We start from the raw sequence: 23278 nt of genomic DNA, 5'->3' as shown, positions 1-23278 counted from the left end.
GACCACTTCACGTGAGCGGAACGTTACGATGTGCAGCACTTGTTCTGTCGACATTTAAGCAGAGGTGGGACAAAGTCATTGTTATGCAAGTCCAAGTCGAGTCTGAAGTCATCAAATTCATGACTCGAGTCTGACTCGAGTCCAAGTCACATGACTCGAGTCCACACCTCTGCATTTAAGCCACCAAGCTGCTGCTGCCGCTGCTTGCTAGAGATCGCCTTGCAGTCGGAATGTTGACCCAAGCCCAGTGCAGGTTGGTCCAGATGTCTTGTGACCCCCCCCCCCGCCTTCCAATTAATTGACCCCCCCCCCCCTAACATTTTTCCTTCTTTCCATGTTACTTTCTCTTTTCAAATAAAGTTTATTTTTAACGCTTTTTTAGAGAATTCGACGGTGGTCACAAGATGTCTAGGAGCACCCCCGTACAGTACTAGCTACTGTACAACTATCCATAATAACTAGCTGTACTACCCGGCTTCGCCCGGGACTTGTATCCACCACGGCCGGCCGCCTTTGTCTCCCCAGTGGCGATGTTAATACGCTACAGCAGTTACTCGTTTGAGGCAGAGTCGACCTAGGGGAGGTTCAAATAATCGTCACCGGTGGTGGCCGTGAGCGGGAATGGAACTGGGTTCGCCGGGTTGGTAGCGCAGCGTAGCGTTAAGCACTACATCCACCGCTCCTCACACACCACACACGCACAGACACACACACAGACACACACACAGACACACGCAGACACACACAGACAGACACACACACACAGACAGCACGCTAATCACTACACTACCGTTTCCCCTACACAACACACGCGCGCGCGTCCATAGGTACACATACACGCGCTTGCTGCAGACACACACGACTTTCAGGGTGCGTACGGCAGTAAACGACTGAAATAATAAAGCGGCAATGCTGCGCAAGGAACGCCTTAGACCTGCAACACATTTGTGTAATGCGAGCGTAAAGACACAAACTCATACAAACACATACACAATATACACACACACATACATGCAGACACACAGACAGACACATAACACACATACATACACACACATACATACACAGAAACACATACACACACATACATAGACACACACATACATACACCCAAGCACATGCACACACGTACATACACACATACATACAGACACGCAGACATACACATAAAGACATAGAAAAAAACCCACATACATACACACACACACAAACACATACACATACATACACACATACATACAGACACACAGAGATACACATAAACACATACACAAAAGACCCGGCTTCGCCCGGGACTTGGATCCACGATGCCCGTCCGCCTTTGTCTCCCCAGTGACGATGTTCACACACGACAGCAGTTACGCGTTTGAGGCTGAGTGGACCTAGGGGAGGGCCAGGTCCGTTTCAAATAATCGTCAGCGGTGGTGGGCGTGAGTTTGAATCGAACTGGGGTCGCTCAACCAGCTTAATGACTATTTGTACAAAGAACATATAAAGAATCGATTATAATAACCAGGCTACAGTCCACATTATAGACTGCCAGTACACGCAGTCAGCTTCATAAGCAGGCTAGAGTGTACATGATAGAGTGGCAGTACGCTCACCGAGCTTAATAAGCAGGCTACAGTCTACATGATAGACTGGCAGTACGCTGACCCAGCTTAGTGACTATTTGTACAGTGAACATTTAAGTAATCAATTGTTGGCGCGTTGGGTTTAAAAGTAATATAAATTGCACACATTGTGGTGGGGGTGGAGTGAAGAGTAGGACAAACTTTGCGGAATTTACCTCAGAGTGGCGTGGTGGGTGTCGAGGCCTAGTAGCGTGCAGAGCCTGCGGCCTTGCCTAAATTGTCCACCCGGCAGAGGCAGGGTACGGGTGGCGTGCCTTCCCCCCCCCCCCCCCTCAGCGCTCCAACAACACTGTGTAATGGCTATTATTTAATTATTTACGGAGCCTATGAAAGTGGTGAAGGCGTGGCTAGCCGTTGGCAGGGGCAACCGCCGTCCAATGAAACTGCAGCCCTTGGCGAAGGCATCGCTAGCCGTTGCCAGGTCCAATGAAAGCGGCGAAGGCATCGCTATCCGTTGCCAGGGGCAACCGCCGTCCAATGAAAGTGCTTATGGTCCGAAATCCACACACACACACACAGACGGACAGACAGACATTCACGATTTTATATATATAGATTGATTTAAAAAAATACCCCCCCCCCCATCATATTGATTAGTTTTAATTAGGATAAAATAAGAGATTGATGTGGTTGATGTGCCAGCGTAATTAGTGGAAATCGACGGACCGCCTTAAGCCGAAATGGAAGCAGCTTCTTGTCCGTGGTTCGCAGTGTTCACCACCTTGTAATCAGTAACAACAACAACACAACCACCACGATTGCAACACCACTACCAAGCAATGTCCTTCACTACATTCGCAGAGTTTGAGGGTGCGGCGGGGGGCACTTTCGCCGAGAAGACGTCACCAGTGTTGCCCGTGTCGTCACACATTTGAAACCATCGCGATGATGATGATGGTGGTCGTGGAGCGGTGTTTTCACATTTGTCTTGTTATGGCCCAGCGAGGCCTTTGCAATTTGAAGAACTCACAAACTGCTCGCAGAGAGAGGCGAGCTGATGCGCACGCAACGCTTACCTGTCCCAACCCCATTACAGACCAATTCGGACCTTTATTAGTCACCCCGTGTCCCTTTTAATAAATCACGTCGTTCATCCTACAAAGTCCCATCGCAAGGCGAGAAAGACAAACAAATAGACACGCATATTTTTTTAAACCAAATTTCCCTGTACAAGAATACGGTTAAACCGTCTCGGTTGACACGGTATGGGCACGTCTGACTTCTACATCATGTGTGTGTCCAGTCAAGGCGCACGCTTTTCAACCAACCCAACCAAAACAACCCAACCAAAACGAAAGCTTTAAATCGAAATTTAACCGCCACTACAGGGTGGGATTCCATAAAACTTTAAGATCCTTCAACAAGCTCTGTGATAAGAAGGCTCAGCTAATCGAGTCTCTCACCTTTCTGTAGAGATGCCGTGACTCTAAGGTAATACCAATCCTCTTGATATGCAAATTCTTTTGTCAAGGCGCTCTTCTTCCCCCTCCAACCCAGCTTAAATATACGCTCCAAGCTTGGTGGTGTTTCATTCTTCACCTGAGGACGGCTGCTTGCGTTGTGGCCGAAACGTCGTGAGAATTATATTATTTTATTATGTTTAATTTTTAAATCCTTTATATTCAGTTCACTTGCTTGCTTGCGCGCTTACGACCGTGCAAATCTTTGGGTCGTTTTTTAACCCACTTCCCGTGATCCAATCGAGCTGACATTTTGCACACAGACTCGTTGTGCGTGACAATTTATTTTCGTGAACTTTTTTTTCCATAACTTTAGACTTTTTAGGACAATTTTTTTTATTTAATTACCAATTGCTTAATGGTGGCAGGCAATCATCTGACCCATAGGTGGCAGCCATCTCAAGCCAGAGGACGAGAGGACACTAGCCGCCACGCATATAAAGGATTTATAGTAAAAAAAACTTTGTTTTTACGGGTTAATTTTGTATTCTTTTATTATTTCCCTTCTACGTGACTTTACCGAAAGAACCAAGAAGACAAATCCTCTACCCCATGGCTTCCCGACGGAGAACGAAGACCTCGGCCGGGGCCCGTAAGTCTGGCGGTGGCGGCAGCGTGAGTCGAGGAGGCGGCGTGAGAGCGGCCGCCCAGGCGCGCGTCTCCCTGGGGCCCGCCGGAGAGGGCCTGGACCCCGCGGACCGGCGGGACAAGCTGGAGGTCTTCCTGCAGGACTTCGACAGGGAAGGTGCGGGGGGGTTGTTTGGCAGCCGTGGTTCCGTGGTGGGGGGGGGGGCAGTCGTGGTTCTGTGGCTTGGTGATGGGGGGGGGGCAGCCGTGGTTCTGTGGCTTGGTGATGGGGGGGGGGGCAGCTGTGGTTCTGTGGCTTGGTGATGGGGGGGGGCAGCTGTGGTTCTGTGGCTTGGTGATGGGGGGGGGGTAGCCGTGGTTCTGTGGTTTGGTGATGGGGGGGGGGGGGGGGGCAGCCGTGGTTCTGTGGTTTGGTGATGGGGGGGGGGCAGCCGTGGTTCTGTGGTTTGGTGATGGGGGGGGGGCAGCCGTGGTTCTGTGGTTTGGTGATGGGGGGGGGGCAGCCGTGGTTCTGTGGTTTGGTGATGGGGGGGGGCAGCCGTGGTTCTGTGGTTTGGTGATGGGGGGGGGCAGCTGTTCTGTGGCTTGGTGATGGGGGGGGGCAGCCGTGGTTCTGTGGCTTGGTGATGGGGGGGGGGCAGCTGTTCTGTGGCTTGGTGATGGGGGGTTTGGCAGCCGTGGTTTCGTGGCTTGGTGATGGGGGGGGGGCAGCCTACGTGTTTATATCGTGGTATCGCTATATGTCAGCAACGCTAATATGTATAGTCTACACATGGAGTACATATGCAGCGAGTTCAACCGAGTCGCAGACGTATACTTGGAGGCAACACATTTATTTAACTCCAACACATGGGGTAACTTCCCATTAACAGAAGAACAACCTATGGTGGTAATCACTAGGCTAACTACTACGTAACTAGTGTAGTTTTTTGGGGTTAGATCGTGTGTGTATACACACAAATGTGTCGTTAAACCCGCCACCACCCGACACAGCCAATTAGTAATGGTCGTCATGTTAACGGAACGTGGCACATCCAGTATACAACTCGCTGCGGTTACGCGTCACCTATTGTATTGTCTCGATTATAAGACTCAATATTCGTTTCTCTCCTCGCTTGGATCTTTAATAACGAACGTTGCGCGTGTTGTGTTGTGTGTCCTGTCGGTGTGGTGAACTTCTTTCGCACCGTGCGTGGCCGAGCATGCTCGTTGGAGGTGCGGGGGGTGGGGAAGGACTACAAACGAAAAGCCAGATTTGAAGCTTTCGTGACTGCAAGGATTCATATTCTTAGGTTATTTCGGTAAAGTCACGTAGGTAAAACATTTTCATTAATAAAAGTGAAATAAAAATAAAATAAAAATCCTCTCACTTGATACAGCTATCGTGCTGTGACGGTCCCACCTGAAGACGGAAGCTTGTGTTGCCTCGAAACGTCGTGATTTTTATTAAATTTTTATTTACTTTTTTAATTTTATTTTTTACCTACGTGACTTTACCGAAAAAACCTAAGAATATGAAAACGAAAAGCCGTTCGTAATAAATCAGTTTCCAATGGTGATTGATAATGCGATAGGAGTGACTGTGAGTGAACATTGAATCCACATGGTGACCGATGTGGACTGCCTCCTTACCACCACTGATGAATAATGGGCCAAAGTTACATCTCCCAGGTGGGAATTTTAAGTTGCCAAAATTTACCCAGAAACACGTGTCCCCGTCACGTGTCTGAGATAAATGGGTGCTGACCATGCTTTGTAACAATTGGAGTGATGTGCGGTGCAGTGGTTATAGCACATTGCGTCGAGTTCAAATCGCGGCCACGGCTCCCATCAGTGGCAAGTGATATCTCAATTGGTCTTAGCCCCCCCCCAACCCAGCTTGGTGAAGTATGGTTACATAACCCCCACAACCGACACAGAATCAGAAGCCTTGGTGCAGGAGTGGATTGATAAAGTGCTTTTCTATTATATATAACAATTAATTTCTCGACGAGGCACGAGTATTGTTAAACGTGTAACAATTTGGTTCACTGGCGATTCGATGAATTGTTAAGATTGATTTTCGTGTCTTGTTTTACGGTCTCATTCGTACAGTTGTATTCGTTCCATGAGCACAAATGTAACATTACCATACAGGTCAATTTCGAACATAATACGGGGGTCGTGCACCGCCCTTTTTAACGAATTCACTGCTGGGCGAATGCCTTTTCCCATCTCTTCAATAGAGAAGGTTATTTTACCGTCCCACTGGTCAATGCGGGTTGGTGAAAGCGGGGCGCATAGACGTGGGAGCGTAATACGGCACAACAATGGGGTTCCGCTGCGCTGCCAACTGCTTGCGAACCACGTGGCCCACGTCGCGATGAAACCTTTCGCATGACGAAATATTGTGGTGGGGTTTGTTTTTTGTGTGGCTCATTTGTGAGTCCACGTAGCGTATCTCTAGCGACCTCTGCCGCTGGTGGCTGGCTTGGCTCTGGATTCTTGCAGAGCCGTCCAAAGCGGCCGGTAAAACTAACTCGAGGTCACAATTCACGTGCCTGGGGGGGGGGGGGGTCAGACATTTGTGACGGGTTGGGGTGAGAAATGTGACGTCACATCAAAATGCGCAACTTTAAATAAATCTAGAATTGTTATAACAACACTAATTGTTAGAACAACACTCCTACAACATCAGAGTGCAGCGCCACATTAAATACCCACTACAATGACAATAGTTTAAAGCGATTTGAAGCATGTTTTATTTTCAAAATAGAAATATGTTTTTTTTGGGGGGGGGTGGGCAGAGCTTTGTGACGTCATATTTGAGGGGGGGGGGGTCTGACTTTTTGTGACGAGGGGGTGGGGGTTCAAAAATCGTCCAAAATCGCGTGACGTCATTTATGGACGACCCCTAATGCAGACATTGGTGTCGGCTGGGCGGTATGCACCCCCCCCCCTCACCCTGTGTGCCCTCTCCCCCGCCACCTTGTGCCCCAACCGCATGTCCGTGCTGCAACACAAAGTGTTGGCTCGGAAGCAGCAGATCCAAACCCTGACGAGCTCCATGCTGGAGGGGCTGAACATGTGCTACTCGCTGCGCATCTCCTCGCTGCCAGCACGCGTGCGTGCCATGAGCCTGCAGGAATACAAAGGTGAACCTCCCTTTGTTCTCGAGTTATAGCCATCTTCTTGGTTCTTTCGGTGAAGTCACGTAGAATGGAAATAATAAAATAATAAAAATAAAATCATTCTCACGACGTTTCGGCCACAACGCAAGCAGCCGTCCTCGGGTGAACACCAGGTCTGTCGGAGACAGCGTCTGAATGAACCATTTAAAGTTATAGCCATTTAAAGCTTTCGTGACTGCAGGGATTCATCTTCTTGGTTCTTTTGGGATGTTGGCTATCAACAAGGCAACTCCTATGACTAATTGGGAATGGGACGCAAGCGTAGGATTGATCACCCTGTCGCTGGCCGCCTTTGGGGAGGGTGTATAGTGTGAAAGGCCGAAACACCCTAGGAACCAAAGGTACACTACTGACGATGCGCTCCCCAAATTTCACCAGGCTCACTGTTCATGAACTCTTGGAAGTGCTTGCACAAAGGATGGTAACATCTCATGTTGTGTTCTTGGAATCGGTAAGTCACGTAGATGGGGAAAAACACATAATTAAAAAAAAACTTTTATTTTATTTATAAAAAAATATATATTTTATTTTTTAATGTTTCATTATTTTATTATTTTCCATCTACGTGACTTTACCGAAAGAACCAAGAAGAAGTTATAGCGAGTTGATGGTCTCGGCCTGGTCCGTGAATGACTGCACAAAAAAACCCACCAGCACGTGGCACCTGTTCTGCACTCAAATGTGTGGATATGGTTCAGCTCTGGCGCTGATAAATGTCGGGCTTCTACTATCGTACGATTGAACATTATTGTCTGTAGCAGCAGGGGCGAGGTGAGATAGTGCTGCAATCTACTACGCGCAATCAATCAAACTTTCTATAGTATTCATGCAAAACATGCAATGCAGAGTGCTTTATAGGCATGAACAATAAGTGAAATTGTAGGCAAATTAAAATCGCATTAACACATTTCAGGCAAAGGCATAATAAAACTAACACTGAGAGAATCCTAATTTAAAGCAAGTTTTAATAAAAGTTAGTTTTTAGATTTAGTTTAAAAGTGCTTAATGATTCTGAAGCCCTCAGATCTCCTGGCAGGCTGTTCCACAGGCGAGGGACCATATACACCAAAAGCTGCTTCTCCGTAGGTTTTGGTGCTGCCCTTTGGGACGACTAAAGACCAATACCAGAGTATCTGAGGGATCTTGTTGGTTCATTTCTTAAAAGCTTGGAAGACGTATACATGTGCCAGATCATTCAACGACTTGAAAACCATTAGGAACATTTAAAAAATCAATTCTATGACTGACTGGCAGCCAGTGCAAAGATTGTAAAATGGGTGTTCTGTGGGTGCTCTTTCTGGTTTTCGTCAGTACACGTGCTGCTGTATTCTGAATTAGTTGCAGTTTACTTGTTAATTTTTCGGGAAGAGCATTACAGTAGTCGAGTCTGCTGGTGTCTTGAAGGCATCTCAGAAGATGCAGCTGTGATATCCACTTCCGCAGGCCATTCTCTCGCTATGCTACGAGAGATCCGACATAGATTCTTCATCTTGTGGCGTGAAACTGATTGGACAAATAATTGGGATCAAACTGTGGGGAAAAGTTTAAAGAGAAATTATTATCCATAACACAGGTTTTTTTTTGTGTTAGATCACGCAAATGTAAATGTCTCGTTAAAACCGCCACCACCCGACGCAGCCAATTGGTAAGGTTTGTCACGTGAACAGAACATGCCGATTCGTTAATAGTACAGCACACTGGTTATGTTGGAGAGGAAACTCGCAACGTTGACAATTTGAGTACGACGTTTCGCCAGTAATTTCAACCAGTATCATCAGGCGACAGCCAGATTTATATGAATATATAAATTTCGTTGAAATTATTAGCTGAATTAAATGCCTTAAATTGTATTCTGTCTGCCTACAGCTATGAGTCTTGGGAATGAGCAATTGGAGCCTCCACTTGAGGTGAGGCCCCTCCCATCTACATACCAAACTATAAACTATTTTTTATTTTACCAGGTAAGGCTCACTGAGCTATATAGCTCTTCTCTTTTTTTAAACGCAACCTACCACAAATGATAGCTCAACGAAATGTATATCATCCAAATACTCAATGCATAGTAATAGGGTTTTACCCTTTCAACTGGTACAAAAACTGACACCTTTATACAAGGCATCATGTTTGCAATAACCACAACACAAGCAGTCAAAATGCAAACAAAAAGAAACAACTCTGATAATGATAATGATATGCACTCTCCTTGAAGTTGATTGGTCCACACCCGAGACAGCTTTTCTTAGAGCCTAGTCTCCATTGGTGTTGGACCAGATGACGCCAAAAGGCGTACAACTCAAAGACAGTGCACTATCAGAGAATTGAGAGCTCGGGGTAAGCATTTACACTGAGACATTTCCTTTACCAGTGGCAAAATATAGTAATAGGTTTTTACCCTTGTATAAAGGTGTCAGTTTTGTACCAGTTGAAAGGGTAAAAACCTATTACTATATTTGCCACTGGTAAAGGAGATGTCTCGTAGTGTAAATACTCAATGCATATTTATAAATGTGGAGGGAAAAACTGGAGGACCCAGAGAAAAATCTACGCGACCACGGGGAGAAGATGCAAACTCCAAATATGCAGGTGTCAGCTTAGGGATGGAACTCAACAACTTCTTGTACACCAGGCGAGGTAGTTAACATCTCTCCACCGTGGCGCCCCAACCCATGTATGTGATTGGATGTTGCACTGTCGTATTTGCCCCGCGTGTGTGGTTGGTTGTCTTGTGTGATTGAGCAGGAGCTACTGGAGGCCGATATGGTGCTGGACAAGGCAATGCGGCTAAGGGGAAAACGCGTAGGTGGGTAGGGGCGAGCCCCATGGAGCAATGTTCACATGGGTCCCTAGGTCCTGGTATATGGTCCCTATGTCTTCGCCTGGGTTCCTAAGGTTTAGCATATAGGTCCTCGCACCTACTACACCGGCTTTCTCCATCCTTTCCGCACATTCTACTCGCATCTGTCTTCCTCCCTACTCCCTCTCCTACCATTCCTACTCCTGTTTCACGCTGCCTCCAATTCCACAAACCTCCGTAAACGTCTCATCTGTTCCTTCCTACCTCTCCAATCGATCCATTTTTTTTTGCTTTTTCTGTCTGACCCTGAAGCCACCGGTGACTTGAGCTGTGTAGATTGTTGTGTGATATCCCCTCGTGTGTTTGCGTTCCCATGCGAAAGCAGTGAAGAGTTCCACCGGTATCTAACCTGCTTCAATCAAGGACATTGATTATTTTATTTGAGGAAGCCATTTACTTTTTAAGGGACGGGGGGGGGGGGTCGGTGGTGTCGTAGTGGTTCGTACACACTGCGCGATTGAACCTGGTGAACCGGAGTTTGATTTCGAGCCCCCGATCCCCTTAACGTGCGTTTTTATTAAACAAACCAAAAAAAAACATTGTGCAGGCGGTGTTAAGCTGGAGAAACAAGTGACGGTGCAGGGATCGAGCAGAGGAGCGACCGCAGGAGAGGAAACGGAGAAGCTTGCTGCCCAGGAGGGATCCAGTCTGCGCAATAGAGGCTCTTCACGCAAGGTGCCACTGCCCAAAAGTCGTAGAAAACTAGAACTAAATTTTTTTTGTTTAATGTTATATATAGCTCTTCTTCAGAAGTCACCTGGCCACAAATGATAGCTCAACTAAGTGGCTTATCGTTGTAGAAATTTATAGCAGCCAAATATTCTAAAACGCTGTTTCCTAAAAATGTGGAGGGGAAAAACTGGAGTATTCGAAAAATCTACGTGACCCGGTTCTGGTCCTTCCCTAGGTCTGCTTGGCCTGAAATTGGTTCCTCGTGTGGTGTGTAAACATCGCCACTCGAACCATAAAGGCAGCCCGACGTGGTGCCGGCTACCCCACTCCCTCGTGTGCCCTGCCGGCCTTCATAGGTGCTCGCTCCAAGCTCTGCCCCCATAGTCTGTTCATAGCTGTATGGGGGATCTTTGTCTTTTGTACGTGTTAATGAACTGAATTAAATAAAAGGTAGTGGTGAAGTTACTGCTAATTAATTTCATGCTTAATCATCATTGAACATCGTTGTGGGATTGGATTTTTTAAATAAAAACTTAATGATGTTACTTGCATTCTCCGCAATGCTCAATGAGAATTAATTATCGAGCATTGTATAATTTTCCATTTCTAACAGAAATGTTCCTTGCCATTTTAAACATCGAGTTGGTTCACCAGCATTGGTTTAAGCAAACCTGACTGAGACACTGAATGTCCAAACCGGGTTTAGAGTTTTCTTGTGTTGAGCCAACGCTGTTGAAAAGAAGACCCGTGTGTGTGGTTGGAGAGACAAATATATGGTAAGGAGTTGCTAATATGTTGTTAATTCATTGTTAAAACTGTTGGTCTTCAACACTGACCAATGGGATGACTAAGGCCCACTATTACTGTTAGCCTCTGCCTCGCCAGCAATGAATGGAATTCCTCTTTCCTGAATCACTCGGAGAATTCCTGTTGCGTCATCATGCGATTAAACGCTGCTCCGCATGGATGGATTGTGCGAACGGAGACAAAAATATCTGGTGTAGCCCTTAACACGCTGTTGGGTACAGTTCGATGAGCGAACGCCTAATGAACGTAGTAGTGGTGGTGGTTATGGTGTGGCCAACACTAAACCTAGGCCGCCTTTGTCTCCCCGGTGCCGATGTTTGCACAATGCCAACGATGTTAATTCTAGATTTGAAGCTTTCGTGACTGCAAGGATTCATACTCTTAGTTTTTTCGGTAAAGTCGCGTAGGTAAAAAATGAAATTAAAATTAATATTTCTATTATTACTTTTATTCATTTTAATTTCATTTTTTACCAACGATGTTAGTTGTGGCCGGGAATGGAACTCTCGTCGATCGGTGCATTTGTATTGCAGTGCACCAACCGCTTCGCTACCGGTCCTCCCCCGTCGTGGCGTGTGAGACTTGGTATACACGACTCGGGCACGTGGGATGAGCACCGCTGCACATGATGCGCCGTGTGAACACGTGCGCACATGCAGACGCACGCCTCTTGCACAATGGAAAAAAAACTGGAAGGAAAATGTTCCACGCGCGTCTGACCCCACTGCCCGAATTTAAAAATGTGCGTGACCTAGTGTTTGATTTCAACCATCCACCCACTACTCATTGTGCTACCATTTAATGTATAGCTCAAGGAAATGTGGTGGAAGGTGTACATGTGCCTATGTGGTGGGCGAGTGTATGTGCGATGTAAGTTGTGTGTGTTGGGGTCTTTGAAGGGAAAAGTACATGATGGGGTAGATGTGAGTTTTTTGGGGGTGTATATGTGGTTTTTAAGTATATAATGGAATGTGTACTTGTGGTGGTGTGTGTGTGCATATTAAATGAGTGTGGTATGTAGATACATAATGCAGTGTGCTGTATGTTTATAGAAAGTGTGCAATGGTTTGTATGTGATTGATGTAGACTGCATCCTGGGTGAGTGATGGGGGGGGGGGGTTGTGTGTGGTGAGTGGCGAGCGGTAGCGTGCTGCGCTACGAACCTGGTGACCCGTCTTTGATTCCCTCTCCATGGGCAACGCCGGTCTTCATTATCTGAAGCGGTCCTGGGCCTCCCTTAGGTCGAGTTATACCTTGTGAGTACCTGGTCCAGTGTGTACATGTCGCCACTGCGGAAACTAAGGCACGTGCTGTGCCGGCCTTCGTAGGTACTCATGAGCAGCACTTCCCCGAACAGTCTGTTAAGGCTAAACGGGAGACCTTTTTTAAATCCTTTATATTAAGTTCACTTGCTTGCTTGCTTACGACCGTGCAAAATTTGTGGTCGTTTTTTAACCCACTTCCCGTGATCCAATCGAGCTGACATTTTGCACACATACTCGTTGTGCGTGACAATGTATTTTCGTGAAAAAAATGTTTCCTAAATTTTACACTTTTTAGGAAAAAATTAAATATATTTAATTACCAATTGCTTAATGGTGGCAGCCATTCATCTGACCCATAGGTGGCAGCCATTCATCTGACCCATAGGTGGCAGCCATCTCAAGCCAGAGAACGAGAGGACTCTAGCCGCCACGCATATAAAGGATTTATAGTGAAAAAACTTTGTTTTTACGGGTTAATTTTTGTGTGTGTGTGTGTAATGTGTCTGTATGTAGCTGTATAATCGAGTGTGTGGTGTATGTTCTGTGCACGTATGTGTGTTTGAACCTTTCACACCGTACATAGCCAACAGTGCTATTCGGAGGTGCGTGTGTGTGTGTGTGCGCACGCGTGTGCAGCTCCCCGCTGGCAAAGTGAAGTCCACCTCTCTGGCCACCAAGCCAAAGAAAGAAAGGTAAAACTCCACACGCGAGCGTCGCCACCTCCCGAAGCCCCCGTCACGTGGCGTAGCGGCTCGACATCCAGCGAAGCACGCTCCACGAAATGTAGCGGCCAGCGCACTGGCTGGGGGGGAGATCTCTGCCACGGTTTTGAGCGCACGTGGCCGCATGCCTGCCTGACATTCTGTACGGATGCCAAGTGCTGAGAGCCAACATTCACAAGGCTCATCGCAGGAGCGGACTGTACAAAGAGTTCTTGGTTTACGCTACTTTTATTTGTTCACGTGTTTTTATTTAATTATTACTCTTTCAATGTTGGGGTGGGGGAGATGGAGAGAGTGGGGGGGGCTGTGTGTTTCTGCTGTACGTTGCGTGGTGGAATTTTAGTTGCTCGTGGCGACGGGCAGTCCAAGACGTGCTGCACGCGGCCTGAGCCAAAACCGTCTTGGCTCTCGGCTTGGCCCTGTGGCCTGGGCGCCGAAGGAGATTATGTTGAGAATGTTCACGGGGACGGCCCGCTCGTATGTTCATGCTATATTGATCAGCTACTGCGTGATGGTAGAAAACTTGAAATGCAATTCTTGAGCCAGGGTTTCATTTTCAGTCGTTGTAACATAGCCAATTTGCGTTTCTTTAATCACATTTCTACGATGGGTGTTTTTACACTTGTAGCGAGTTCAACCGAGTAGCAAATGTAGACTTGGAGGCAACACCTTTAATTAACTCCAACACACGGGGTAACTTCCCCTTAACAGAATAACAACCTATGGTGGTGACCACCAGGCTAGCTACACTAGTTAACACGTGATTAGCTACTACGGACCGGGACCAACAGCTCGGGTCCAGGTCCACGTGTTGGAGACTCGGTAGAACGTAGACGAAGGTTTCTTCCAGGATGAACAACAACGCCGGTCCCTCTGGGGGACCCGGCTTATATTCTCTGCAGCGTGTCTGGCTCCGCCCTTGGCCACGGTCCACCTTCCAGAACCCTCGGTATGGATCTGGATCCCAACCACGTGACCACCCCTAGCCCCCACTTGGGGCCCCTTTGTAGACTTAACTGGTCACGTGGCCTCTCGGGTCAACCAGAGTGCCATGGCCTTTAGTAACCTCATTCCTCCAGTGGCACTCCCACACCTTGTCCAGTAGGGCTGGCACTACACGCCAAGCGTGGTGCCACCCAGCGCTATCCATCAGCGCTCACCGGGCCCATCTAGGGCCAGTACGACACCCACACCACGTGGTGTCCACGGTGTCGTTACACCACACGCCGTGCCTCTCTAGGGCCGGCACTGCACAGTGACATCCCGTGATGTCACTACACACGGATTGGTGACTTGGGCTGAGACCATAAAACCGTGACGGGCAGCTGCCTCGATTTTCTAACCCAGGACTTCAGCGGTGCCAGCTCTGCGCTTTGACCTCCGAGCCACCCGGCCAGCTCCCCATGTGTTGTTACTTTAAGTAAGAAGCCGAGCATTCAAACGTCGAGGATGATGTAGCCATTTTTTTTTTATAAACCCAGAAGTGAAAATGTCATTGCCGACTTCACAAGAAGAGTCTTGGCAGCAACTTCGGGGGGTGGAGGGGGTGCAACTCTCCTCCTACACGGGGGCATTCGCATGCCCAATAAACACAGAGCGCATTCCCACACAAAGCTAACAAGTGGAGCAATCGTGAATGTTCTGCTCTGGCAACAGAGATTTTAAGTTGGATGCTTGTAGCTTGGCGCAGCCCTGCAATTTCTTGTTCGTGCCTCCTGCTGGCAAAACAGCTTACACCTCGAGAGAGTTCGAGAGGCATTGGGCCAAATTGTCTACGGCTGGACGAAGTGAGAGTAACCCTCATACTTTAGCCCACTGTGCGCGAGGTGCTAATTGACTCATTTATGGTGCACCCATTCTATTAAGTTGGTGGGGGAAGAGGAGAGGAGATTTAAGAAACCCACACCATTGTTTAAACTGCCATGCCGAGATGAGACTGAACAGGCAATCTGGATTGCAAGTCAGTCCAGTGGACTAACCATTTCACCGCGCTACAAGGCTTGCATCCCTTTTGTAGCTTGGAAATGGCTTTATTCCATTTTTATAAAATTATGGCTTTTAAATCTGTCGGTGCCTGCAACACAGTTTACATGCCCTTGTTAAATCAGCCTGTCACACAATCAGTGTAACACTGCCCCTCTATTGCCGTAAAGCAATACTGCACTTTAACAAATATGCAATGCAAGATGATTCCTTGTATCTGTGACCTTAGCTGCAACTTCTATTAACTGTGGGAGCTGTAGGGTCGGAAAACTGTTATCCATGTGGCCCTATTCGTGTATCTGCATTTTTTTTCACGGATGATAAGTGGAGCTGATTGACACATTCATCCTCTTGTCCGTGATTTATTTTTTATTTTTACCTTGCGTGTAAGTGGAATGAATTCACAAAAGCTCGTATATAATAGAAGTAGCGATACTTTTTTTTTAGTCCATAGCACTGCAAATAATAGGATGTCTGCACATGTTAAAAAATTGCGGATGTATTTTCAATGTTTCCATGCCTTGATTTTCAGAAGCTCCCAGAAAATGGACAGTGGTTACTCGACTGTGAAATTTAAAAGAGGACTGTCCAGCAAATCGGCCTCATCATTAGGGGTGCGCACACCACCTGCATTTGATCCCAGGTAAAGGTGGGGTATGTGTGTGCACGCGCGCGCCCGTGTTATGGAGCGTAGTATAATTGCTCATACAAAGCCCCTTGATTCCGGTTTGTTGGGTTTGATTCACAATGAAAAGGGCAGTAGAACGCAGTACAAATCGCTGCTTGGCCTGGGTCCGCTTCTGTCCAAAATGTGCACCTGGTGTGGTGCTAACATTGGCACCGGGGAGACCATAATGGCTGGGAATAACGGATGATGGTTGGCACCCAAATATCCGGATTAACACGCAGGCTTTCGGGGGGTCCCAGCCTGGTTAATTGGCTTTTGAGGCTCCCCCCCCCCCCCGCCTCTCATAAAATGTAGCATTGTGATAAATCCTATGGGTAATTTTGGAATTAAAACCATAGCATCACTGTGTGTGTTACTAGCACTTATGTGCCAAAAATTACGTTCATTTTAAACACACCGCCAATTAGCACGGTTGGCTACTTACTGTCCGAAAGAAGTTCTACATAAAAACTCGAACTAAAATAACTAAGGTAAATAACAAATCGTTTTTTTTACACATTGGCCATGGGTGGTAGTGAAACAGTCAAGGAGGGGGGGGGGATTTAATTTACAGAGGGGGGCTCCACAAAATTATAGCAGCCTCAGGTCCCCATGAAGCTTAATCCAGCCCTGGTCCGAACACCACCATCACGTTACCCGTGTGATCTTTACTTTACTAGGTACTCTTAACAAGACTTGCCCCAGCAGTCTACACCACTCTCAATGGTTGGCGATAGTGATCTTCGGTCCAGTTTAGATGAAGCGTCAACTTTTTACCTGTGGCACACGACAGATAAGGGCGTAGAGTAAAGGATATAGTAATGCATTGGGTAAAATTATTTGGCAGAGATGAGACGGGGAATTAAGAGGGAAGAGGATGGAAAAGGAATATAAAAATGGAAACAAAGAGTTGGGAAAGATGAGGATAGCATGAAAAGTCTGCATAAGGGCCTCAATGTTTGTGTTCATGAGGTGTAGTGTGAGGGGGGGGGGAGATTCAGTGGGGGTGGCCACACAATACATGTGATTTACGGGTGGCATGAGCTGTTTTAGATAGACAAGTTTTGTGTGTGTGTGTCTATACATGCGGCTAACCTATTTCTACTCAAATTTCGCTAAATGCGGTTTTAATTTGCTCGCATGTGGCTTTGCGGTCTGACGTGAGGACAGCAGTGTGTGTGTGTGCCGTGTGCGCGACTCGCCCAGCCGGCTGCTCTCGCGCAGTTTCACTTTTGTGCGCCCTTTTCTTGAAACGCATAGAGCCAAGGGAAACCCTCCTATGATGTGTTTTATTTTCAACAATGACGAATTTATGAACGATCACTACTGCGTCCCCTTGTGCATGCCGTCTGGAAGGTTGGCCCGTACGCCCCACATGTTCAGAACGCGCGCGGGGTCAAAGCTCCCGCGCGACTCCATCCGATTGAGCGGCACCAATGTAGAAGGGGAGACGAGCGTGTCACAGGTGAGATCGCTCAATTCCCCCCCCTCTCCGCCTGTCGCGGAGCGATTTGTGGTGTGGTGCCCGGCCACAGCATCCATTTGTGATTTGCTGAAGTAGGTCCTCACTTGCAGCATTTTCCACACTTTTATAATCTACATGGAGGATTTACACTATGAGATCTCTTTTACCAGTGGCAAAATATAGTAGTAGTGTCATCTGGTCCAACACCAATGGGGGACTAGGCTCTAAAGAAAGCCGTCTCGGGTGTGGACCAATCAACTTCAAGGACAGTGCATATCGTTATCATTATCAGATTTGCTTCTTTTTGTTTGCATTTTGACTGCTTGTGTTGTGGTTATTGCAAACATGATGCCTTGTATAAAGGTGTCAGTTTTGTACCAGTTTAAAAGGGTAAAAACCTACTTCTATACATGGGGGATCTTTTGCCTTGGCGTAAAAATACTCGTGTGTGATTGCATGCCTAAATAGTCACGTGTGTTTTTTATGGGTGCAGAAATTGCTACTTGGTTATGTTTGTTAGTGTGTGTGTGTGTGGTGGGGAGCGGTAGTGTAGTGGTTAGCGCGCTGCGCTATGAACCTGGCGACCCGGGTTCGATTCCCGCTCACGGCTAACACCAGTGACGATTATCTGAACCGGTCCTGGGCCTCCTCTAGGTCGACTCAGCCTTAAATGAGTACCTGGTGCGGTGTGTAAACATCGCCACTGGGGAGACAAAGGCGGTCGGGCGTGGTGCTGGCCACCCACCCCCTCGTGTGCCGTTCCGGCCTTCATAGGTGCTCGCTAACAGCACTTGCCCCTACAGTCTGTTAAGGCTATACGGGGGATCTTTGTCTTTATCTTTGTGTGTGTGGTGGGGAGCGGTAGTGTAGCGGGTTGGCTCGTTGCGCTACGAACCCCGACCACTAGAGTTTAATTCTCGCTCATGGCCAACACCACCTACCGGTTATCTAAACTAGTCCTGGGCCTCCCCAGGTCAATTCGGCCTCACGAGTACCTGGTGCAGTGTGTAAATTGCCACTAGGGAGACAAACGTGGGCTCTCATGGTGCTGACCACCCACCCCCTCGGCCTTAATAGGTGATCACGAGCAGCACTTGCCCCAAAAAGTCTGTTAAGGCTATATAGGATAGCTTTGTCTTTGTGTGTGTGTGTGTAATATATGAACCAGAGTTCTATACTTGGCAATGGGTAATGTCAAAGTTTAGTGATATCCTAAGCCAGTGCTGGTTCTCCTCTCCACTGGGCCTGCGTGGTGAAGTAAGATCAACCAACCACCATGACCAACACTGGGACGGATGTAATTCAGCACTCCATGACTAAAGGGTTGCAAATTCTCTTCTCCATGAGCCTCTCCAGTACATAATAATAATAATAATTTCCAGCCCTTCTCATTCCACTGTGGGGTTGAAGGCCTCTCAATAACCTGTTGGTCAATGGAGTTATTTGACCATGCTTTGCCATGCTGGTCAATGGGGATTGGTAAAGTGGTGTTGGAGGCCATGATCGGTTCACATATCACTCGCCACTGATAGCAACTGCAGCCAGAAATTGAACTCTGGTCGCCAGGCTCGGTGTAGTGCACTAACCACTGCACCACCTCTCCACCAGCACATCACACCACAGTCAAATATTAATCGCACAGCATTCAAACAGTTTACCCACGCATTCCCTTCTTTTCCGCCTTGCTCATTTTAAATAATTATTTTGTAAAGAGCCATGTTTTGAGGCCCAACAAACTGATACAAGGTCCTGAGAATGGAAGATTTACTCTCATTATTCCACTGCTGGGTAAAAAAAAAACTGCCGTGGCCCAGCAATGTATAATCCACCAGCTATTACCTGCACACGAGTTTCTATACTCCATCTCAGACCCATTCAAACCCTTGGCTGCCACTCCACCGTTAGTCTCAACCATCGGCCGGCATCCGTTTATAACGACGTTTCCTGCCCAAAACTACCTTTTCTTAATAGTTTAAATTACGTCATTTAACCTTCTAAGCTTATCAAATCCATGCTCCTCTTTCAATGCGATTCTGAGCACAGTGTCGGAGATGATTTGACCAAAAGTTGTCACCAGACCCGTTTCTCCATGATGTGTCCTTGTTTCCAGTTTATTTGACCTTTTCTTGTTTACTTCTGATCTTCGTACATTGTTGTAGTATGTATGTCTAGTGCAGGTGTCGGCAACCAATATAACAAAAAGAGGTGTGTTTTGGAAATCGTAAAATAACCCTCTATTTTAAGAGCCGCAAAGCATGTGAAATAACGCCACAAAGCAGCTCCTTAAAAAGCCACATGCGGCTCTGGAGCTGTAGGTTACCTACCCCCTGTTTGTAGTGCATGCGTTCGTGTGCAAATGTAATTGTATGGGTTTATCAAACCGCTGGCTAATTACGCGTGGGTTATCTTTCGGGTTAAACTGCTTCGCTGGCAGCATGAGAGTATTTCCCCTTTTTTTCTTAAGCAAAACAAATTGCACTGGGCTATAATTGCATATAGAATTGCACGGTCTGTAAATTACACGTAAATTATACACAAAGCACACAGGCAGGGATGGTACTTGCTGCATTAGCCCACGTGGATTCTTTGCGTAAACACACCTGTCAACCCCTTTATCCAGTGTCTACCTTATTACAGACCAATTCAGATCATATTGGGTCACCCTGTGCCATTTATAAATCTCAACGTTCATCCTACAAAGTCCCACCACAAAGGAGAAACACAAATAAATAGACGAAAATTGCCTGTGTTGAAACAGCTGTACACCGTATGGACCTGAACAAAATTTTCCTGGACAAGAATATGAGTAAACCGTATGGATTGACAGGTATGCGTAAGTTATGAAAGTATACTGAAAGTGTCCATAGAGAATTGGAGAAAATCAGCGTTGAGTGGTAAACCTAATAGTGTTTACAATCGTTTTCAAAGCCATATTGTCTTGCTGTCTTTGAATTCAAATTTAAGTGCCAACCCAGATGGTTTAATTTGGCTATTACACGGATACATGATTTCCTTAATTGCCTAAGCAACCGTGATTGTGTGAGCAGTTAAAACACTTGCCATCACTGCCCACTGGAGTCCATATTTCTTTAAGATAAATAATGATTAGACCATTTTAGAGGCTGGTATTTTTTGAGTAAATTTGTCGCAGGTAGATTGTTGTGTGGGTGGTGGGATTTTTCAAATTCTGCCTGGGGTGCATGACTTTGTCGAGATCTCCTCGGCAGGATGTGAATTTTATGACCATCTTGTAGCACACAAGCTGGTAGGTTGGCAGGGGGCCCAGGCTTGGCGTATTGTACGCCATGTGGCTCGCAGAGAGATCTTGTTGCGTCCACGCCAGCGGTCAGCACCCCCCCGAACCCCTAGCCGAGTTGGTGCAGCAAGCCAAGATGATTTGTTTACAGCTGCACATTCTTGGTTGACTTTTTTAGTCGTTGCATATGGATTGAAACGTCTAAAACAAATATATATGGACCCTTGAACAACCTAAACTGATTGGCGTCCATTTAAATGCAGCTGCCTTTGATATTTTTAACATGTTGTTTTCTGAACATGGTGAATTGTTCGTATTGTACGCAATGTGAAACCGCGTTGTGCCACCGGTTCTAACCCTCGAGTGCAGTGGAGACCACTGCCTGTTGTTAAATCCAAACAAATAAATTTGCATACACTATGTATAAATATAATAAAATATAAGTAAAGGAAGTGGTCGAGAAAAAAACATGGAAATATGTTCATTGTAGGAATAGCTGTTTGGCGTTTTTACAGAATTTCCATACTTGATTTGAGAACCAGGTAATTCAGTCCACGGGCCAGAGCAGATACCAAGTACCACCTTAGCAAAACTTGAATGAGTATAGATGTATTTGTGGCTAATGAGTGAATTATTGGATAACCCACTTCTTAGATCCATTTTTGATATGCAAGATAACACTCATTTAAAATGGTCGTCACGTCATTCACTATTGTTGGCCACATAAATTAGAACTATTTAAAGTTAAAAGCTGCTACCTCAGGTGGTGTGGACAAGTGCAATCTATGGTCTATGTTCGTGGACTAATTTGACGTTTTATAGTTTCTGATGTGTCCAGTGTGGACCCGGTGAGCATTATCCCCTCTGCTATGCACGATTGGATTTTGTCAGGGTGCTCCATTAACTCTCACACGCAAAATATTCCTAAAAGGCATCTACCAAATATCCCAGTACAGGACCTATATGCAAAAAGTCAACTCCAAAGATTCTGTGAGGGTTTCTTTTCATAGATACATTACATTTTCACATGGATGTAAGATGTATTGTTTTAAACTATTGAAGCAAGTATGCAATATGGGCAAGTGTGTTGCTGAGAAAAATGCTAAACTTGATGTATGTTTAATCTTTTATTTAAATGTGACTTACATTTCTGTTTTCTTGAATATCTCCTGGGTGCTGTTGTGTGGTCTATGGGGTAAAATTGCATGAGACAGGCTCACATTGGACTTGCTTACAAAGGAGAACTGCCTGTTGTCACAGATGGATGGCCAGATATTTAAGAAAGTGATACAACTCAAGATGATGGGACGCACATCCAATATAATTACTAACAGCATGGAAAAGTGTATTTATCTTCATGTGAACAGCAGCCCTTGTGCAGTGTTGCAAGTCCACATATTTATGATGAGCCATAAGTGTGCCATGCACTGGCACTTGCTGTTCGTTTGAATTGAGAGATGCATTACATCATAGGACGATGAGGAAAATGAAGAGGACTCTTTTTCAGAACTTTTGCAGCAAAGGGGGGAAATAATGTGAACAAAATTGGTAACTGTGCTCGTATAATCATCAGCCATGATCATTCCACTGTTCGATGTTTTGGGGATGCCTTCATCGCCAGCTCTAAATATTCCGCAATGTAATCATCCACCAACCACTTGCATGCAAGTTGATTCAATTGCTCCCATCTCTCCTTGTGGATTTCCTCTCCGATGCATTACACCCCTTGGCAGCCACTACCATCATGAGCCATACATTTATATATTTGCACGGTCTTTGTGCGAAACAGCAGGACACGAATAAAAAAAAGACATGAAAATTATAATTCAAATGCTGCCTGTTGTCACTTTGGATGTTGCCTCACGTGATTTTGTACGTTCGTGTGTGCGTATTGGGCAGGACAAACTCTCCGTCCTCTGCCAAAAGTCTGGCTCCAGTCCGAGCTAGCCAACACTGGGCCGACCGCCACCTGCCCTGTCCTATGCCTCTCTTAGCTCGGCTGAAGATGAGCCAAGAGAAAGAACACTTCTTACCGTCAACCACCCTCCAACCCACACCACCTTACCACACCCCAACCCACTCGCTGCTGTTGGCTTCTGTTTTCTGGACTTATGCTCAACTGGTCCGGAGAGACATGCAGGAGTGGAATGCAATACCATGACGAAACGGCTGGTGAAGAAGCACTCGCAATTACATTTTGTTATCCGACTTCCTGCCTTGTAATTGTTAAATTATATTATGTGATTTAAAATTAGAAGTGGTAACACGATAACTCTTAGTGTGTCCGTTATAAGTGTTTATGTTACTTGCTCACTTTTGTCTGCAAAAGCAATTTTAAGCAGGTTCATATTCTTGGATCTTTCGGTAAAGTCACGTAGAAGGGAAATAATAAAATAATAAAAATAAAACTATACAATGCTCACGACGTTTCGGCCACAATACAAGCAGCCGTCCTCAGGTGAAGAACAGTGCTGTCGGAAAAGGCTCTGTTCTTCACCTGAGGACGGCTGCTTGTGTTGTGGCCGAAACGTCGTGAGATTTTTTTTTATTTCCCTTCTACGTGACTTTACCGAAAGATCCAAGAATATGAATCCCTGCAGTCACGAAAGCTTTAAATCGAATTTTAAGCAGGTTGTGAATGCGAACAATATTTGAAAAATGCCACTGTAATTGAAAAATATCACTGTGGTACTCCACGAAGCAGTGCAGTTTTGCCTGGAAGGCACCTTGATCAT

General features: G+C 46.3%; 1 protein-coding gene across 1 annotated transcript; it reads left to right on the top strand.

Annotated features, from left to right (window-relative positions):
* The first annotated feature begins 3625 nt into the window (after window positions 1–3625).
* On the top strand, window positions 3626–22928 carry LOC133350836 (borealin-like). The gene is made up of 9 exons (XM_061565608.1): window positions 3626–3839; window positions 6688–6816; window positions 8719–8759; window positions 9592–9652; window positions 10254–10381; window positions 13087–13142; window positions 15688–15798; window positions 17179–17287; window positions 22443–22928. The coding sequence occupies exons 1-9, from the start codon at window positions 3647–3649 to the stop codon at window positions 22488–22490; spliced, it is 876 nt and encodes a 291-aa protein (XP_061421592.1). The 5' UTR covers window positions 3626–3646; the 3' UTR covers window positions 22491–22928.
* Window positions 22929–23278: the final 350 nt, after the last annotated feature.

The sequence above is a fragment of the Lethenteron reissneri genome, chromosome 35, assembly GCF_015708825.2.
Source record: "Lethenteron reissneri isolate LAM-NWPU_2019-01 chromosome 35, ASM1570882v1, whole genome shotgun sequence".
NCBI lineage: Eukaryota > Metazoa > Chordata > Hyperoartia > Petromyzontiformes > Petromyzontidae > Lethenteron > Lethenteron reissneri.
This window is presented reverse-complemented; position numbering and strand designations above follow the sequence as displayed.

Bases quoted from the DNA above. Each gene is read 5' to 3' on its own strand.
- LOC133350836 (XM_061565608.1), top strand. From the start codon at position 3,647: ATGGCTTCCCGACGGAGAACGAAGACCTCGGCCGGGGCCCGTAAGTCT. The intron at 8,760-9,591 runs GTGAGGCCCCTC...GTGATTGAGCAG, and splicing joins AATTGGAGCCTCCACTTGAG to GAGCTACTGGAGGCCGATAT. The intron at 10,382-13,086 runs GTGCCACTGCCC...ACGCGTGTGCAG, and splicing joins ATAGAGGCTCTTCACGCAAG to CTCCCCGCTGGCAAAGTGAA.